The sequence below is a fragment of the Pundamilia nyererei genome, unplaced genomic scaffold (genome assembly GCF_000239375.1).
Source record: "Pundamilia nyererei isolate P.nyererei 1_Seehausen unplaced genomic scaffold, PunNye1.0 scaffold00224, whole genome shotgun sequence".
Taxonomy (NCBI): Eukaryota; Metazoa; Chordata; class Actinopteri; order Cichliformes; family Cichlidae; genus Pundamilia; species Pundamilia nyererei.
The window spans coordinates 991,483-996,551 of NW_005187625.1; the positions used below are offsets into that span (position 1 = coordinate 991,483).

The window sequence follows — 5,069 nt, forward strand, 5'->3', positions numbered from 1 at the left end:
ATTACTGACCTCTGTCATCATTTTAGGTGGGGGAACTTGCACAATCGGTGGCTGACTAAATACTTTTTTGCCCCACTGTAATCACATACCAACTGCCATCAAGATGTACATAGACACCATTCCTAGAAGACTCGACAAAATTTAACCAAATCTTAAAAATGATCAATTAACCTGCATCGATGGATAATGTACCAGAGGCCTTTAAGATTTCCACAACTGAACCATTGCTGAAAAACCTTTTACTCGTCCCACCTGTCTAGGCTAATTCTGGGACAATCTCGAACCTTTCGTTTATATTTCAATGCAATTTCATTGTTCTCTGACAATGACAATAAATAAATAAATACTAAATACTATTTAAAAGAGCAGTTAAACTGATCATCTTTATAAGAATGGTTTGTCTAAAGGTTACAAATGGTCTTTTTATGAACTCTGACTGTAGACTCACCTTTATTCTTGTCGCGTTCAACCCCAGCGCTGTGATATTTCACTATAGAAATTCGAATATGCCATAGGTATTGGACGGTCCTGCGCTGAAGGGGTTTGAATCACATCTATCTAATAAACGCAGATTTGTTAATGTGAATTGGGAGTCTTCTTCACATTGAGTTCCACATGTTCTGTGATGGGATCAGTTCTATTTATCCATGCCTTCCTTCGGCAGTATTATTAAAAAAAAAAAAACATAAGATACATTTTTATTGTTATGCAGATGATATCCAGTTGTGTCTACTCATGAAGACAGAAGATACAAACCAATAAAGTTAAACTACATGAATGTCTTAAAGTCAAGTGTGTGAATTTAAAACCTGAGGCACAGGGGGCTGAGTGTTCAGACCTGTTCTTATTTTGGTAAAATGGCTTATGGAGGTGCTTGGTCTTGACAACTGAACTAATCTGAAGGAAGTGTACCAAAGTGGTCTGGAAAAAGATTAAAAAAAAAATTTCTCCAGGAGCACTATTGATAATATTTCTTGATGACAGGGACAAAATGAATGTATTGTATAATGAGTAGCTGGATAAATAGATTTTTTTTTCATGAATCAGTACATTTTTTCTTATATCCAGCAACAGGAACCTTTAAATAGAAAAACAAATATGATTTTGTTCATCAGCCTGGGTGGGTCATATGGAGTACTTGCACTTTCTACTGTTATGAAACACTAGAACTAAAACTTACTTGACTGTGATTACATCATTATATTCAAAAATTTGACATTTTTAACAGGATTAGATTTTGATTTGCATGACTTTCTTCTTAAATAGCTTTAACATTTTAGAAATAAAAAGAGGATATTTACTTACACAGCTTTGTTGGAGGCTTTGACCACTGGCAGCAGCCTTAGAAGAGCCTCCTCAGAGGCTGAGAATTTCTTTAAGTCAAATTCATCCAGATCTTTTTCGGATGACAGTAAGATGAAGACCAGAGCTGACCACTGAGCAGCAGACAGCTCATCTGTGGAGAGAAGTCCTGAACTCAGGCACTGTTGGATCTCCTCCACTAGAGAACTATCATTCAGTTCATTCAGACAGTGGAACAGATTGATGCTTTTCTCTGCAGACAGATTCTCATTGATCATCTTCTTGATGTACTGAACTGTTTCCTGATTGGTCTGTGAGCTGTTTTCTGTCTGTATCAGCAGGCCTCGCAGGAGACTTTGGTTGGTCTGGAGTGAAAAACCCACGAGGAAGCGCAGGAACAAGTCCAGGTGTCCATTTGGACTCTGTAAGGCCTTGCCCACAGCACTCTGGTAGAAGAATGTAGGCTCGCTTGTTTCAGACGTCTGGGAGGTTGTTTGTTGTTTTTCCAGTAGATTTACTCCAGAATTGATAAAGGTCAGATGGACATGAAGAGCAGCCAGAAACTCCTGAACACTTAAATGAATGAAGCAAAACACCTTGTCTTGATACAGCCCTCTTTCCTCTTTAAATACTTGTGTGAACACTCCCGAGTACACTGAGGCTGCTTTGATATCGATGCCACACTCCGTCAGGTCTGATTCATAGAAGATCAGCTTTCCTTTCTGCAGCTGATCAAAAGCCAGTTTTCCCAGAGAATCAATCATCTTCCTGTTCTCTGGACTCCAGTGTGGATCTGTCTCAGCTCCTCCATCATACTTGACCTTCCTTATTTTGGCCTGAACCACCAGGAAGTGGATGTACATCTCAGTCAGGGTCTTGGGCAACCGTTCTCCCTCTCCGGTTTTCAGCACATCCTCCAGAACTGTAGCAGTGATCCAGCAGAAGACTGGGATGTGGCACATGATGTGGAGACTTCGTGATGTCTTGATGTGGGAGACGATCCTTTTTCTCTGCTTCCTATCTCTAAATCTCTTCTTAAAGTACTCCTCCTTCTGTTGATCAGTGAACCCCATGACATCTGTCACCATATCAACACATTGTGGAGGGATGAGATGGGCTGCTGCAGGTCGTGTGGTTATCCATATGCGAGCAGAGGAAAAAAGGTTCCCCCTGATGAGATTTACAAGCAGAACATTTACTGAAGTGTACTCTGTAATATCAGTCAGGGTTGCTGTGTTGTTGAAGTCCAAAGGAAGTCGACACTCATCCAAACCATCAAAGATAAACACAACCTGGAAGTCTTCAAACCTCCAAATTCCTGCTTCTTTGGTTTCAGTAAAGTAGTAATGAACAAGTTCCACCAAGCTAAACTTTTCCTCTTTCAGCACATTCAGCTCTCTGAAAGTGAATGGAAATATAAACTGGATGTCCTGGTTGGCTTTGCCTTCAGCCCAGTCGAGGGTGTATTTCTGTGTTAAGACTGTTTTCCCAATGCCAGCCACACCCTTTGTCAGCACTGTTCTGATTGGTGTAACTCTTCCAGATGAAGCTTTAAAGATGTCCTCTTGTCTGACTGTTGTTTCTGGTCTGTCTGGTTTCCTGGATGCTGTTTCAATCTGTCTGACCTCATGCTCATCATTGACCTCTGCAGTCCCTCCCTCTGTGATGTAGAGCTCTGTGTAGATCTCATTCAGAAGGGTTGGGTTTCCTGCTTTAGCGATCCCCTCAAACACACACTGGAACTTCTTCTGCAGATTAGATTTAATTTCATGCTGGCTCCACTTGTAATCCCTAGTGCAAGTTCCTGAAAGAAACAATAGATTAAAAAGAAAAAAAAATACACACACACACACACACACACACACACACACACACACACTTAAATAAAGGAATCTTCTTACGGCTCTGTAGATGATCAGCCAGCTTCTTATATTTCATTTTCCTCAGGAAGTACATTGTGATCTCAACAAATGCCTTTCTGCTCGACTTCTGCTCATCACCTTCATCTTCCCTCTGACTCTCTAAGGCTTCCGTATAATCCGGACTCAGAACCTTCTGGATCTTGCCCAGCTCATTCTTCACAAAGGTGATGATGTTTTCCTCCAGAAGCTAGAACAGAATGCTACGTGAATCATCCAGTCACTCTGCAACCTCAATCGGGGTGAAGGGAAAGAGAAGAGAGACAACCCATAGAGACCCAGGAGCATCAAATCAAATAAAACACAAACAGAAAAGATTAAAGGATTAAATTAAGTTAAATGAGATGGCATAGGTAGAGAAACACCTGTGGATTAAAAAGAAGGCAGTGAAGAACAAAAGCTCAGTGCATCACAGGAAATTCCCTTTCAGCCTGAGCTTATAGCAACACAATTAAGGGATAGTTTATGATATCCATAGGTTGTCATTGTTGTGTGTTGGTTCACCTCTGCTGCATTTTTCCCATTAATGTCCAGTGCAAACATTCGGCAAAACATCTTTAGATCACTGCAGTGCAGTGCAAGAACTAGAAACAACATGCAATACTCACAACTAACCAAAGAAAAAAAAAATACAGAGCCCTAACAGAAAAATAAAAAATAGTATATTTCTATATGCCAGCTTCACAGTGTGAAGTTGGATGCCATCTCTCATAGGGATGGGTACTGATATCCCCCAAGAACCTTCTGCTACCTGCCAGTGTAGCAGAAATGATGACGGATGATGATGGCAGCAGCAGCCATTCTTCTCTGGGTGAGTAGCTTAATGTTGTTTGTTTGTAATTTATGTTGAGTAGGCTAACCATGTGTGGTGGGGCGTGGCCGGCGGTGCCATGCAGGGAGGGCGGACGCACCTGTATGGCATCCTTAATCACGTCCGCCAAGTTAAAAACACGAGGTTGGGTGGTTGTGGTGTGAGGTGATGGAAATAAAATGGCTTTAAACACTGATCCCTGGACCCGCCGTGTCTTATTCTCACCACACTGGTGCCGAAACCCAGGAGGCGGCATGGCGGGTACTTACCAGAGCCAGGGAAGGGAAGAGCTGGCCGAGATGGTGGCCGAAATGGCGGCCACCCAGCGGGAGCAGGCGGCGGAGGTGCGTCGCCAACAGGAAGAGCTGCGGAAGGAGAGCGAACGCCACCTGGGGAAGATGGCAGAGCTGGCCGCGCTGCTCCAGGCCTGGGCGACCTCGACGCCGCCACCCCCACCGGGGTATACTGACTGTGGGAAAGCGGTGGAGGAGCTGTGTGGGGCACCTCGGCAGCTGGAGGTGGTGGACGAGTCACGCGGGGGTCCGAGCCTGCCGGAGGAGGAACAGCCGGGTGAAGGGCTGCTCCTGCCGGGAGCGGTGGAGGAGCCACTCCAATCGGAGGCGGAGGACGAGGCGGGCGAGGGTCTGCGCCGGCTGGAAGGAGAGGCGGCAGCAACAGCCGCAGCTGCGGAGGCGGTGCCCGAGGACCGGCGGGATATGTCGGAGGTGCCCGTGCTAGGGGAGTCCGCGTCACCGAAGCCCGAGGTCGGCGGGCGGAGCAGAGCGGCCTCGCCTCCACCAGAGGCCGGCGTGTGGTGTGGTCCGGCGTGCTGGACGCCTGCCCAGCCGCCCATGAGCCCCGGCTCAACGTCACGCCGGCTGCGCCTCCGGTCCAGCTCCGGGGCTGCCATTGGATACGTGAGCGACCCCCGGACCCACCTCATCACCGGCGCCGCTGGATGAGTGGGCGGCCACCAGAACAGACACCTCCCTCTCGCTAGGCCAGGGTCCGGGGGTGCCGACGGTCCGGGCTGATCC

At 46.0% G+C, this 5,069-nt stretch overlaps 1 protein-coding gene across 1 annotated transcript in view; it reads right to left on the minus strand.

Moving 5' to 3' along the window:
- Positions 1-1,301: 1,301 nt before the first annotated feature.
- Positions 1,302-5,069, minus strand: part of LOC102191983 (protein NLRC3-like) — a 17,645-nt gene continuing 13,877 nt past the window's right edge. The window contains exons 6-7 of the mRNA XM_013914789.1: positions 3,204-3,411; positions 1,302-3,106 (exon numbers count right to left, since the gene is read on the minus strand). Of these exons, the coding sequence (XP_013770243.1) occupies positions 1,302-3,106; positions 3,204-3,411 (2,013 nt within the window). The remainder of the gene's footprint in view (positions 3,107-3,203; positions 3,412-5,069) is intronic.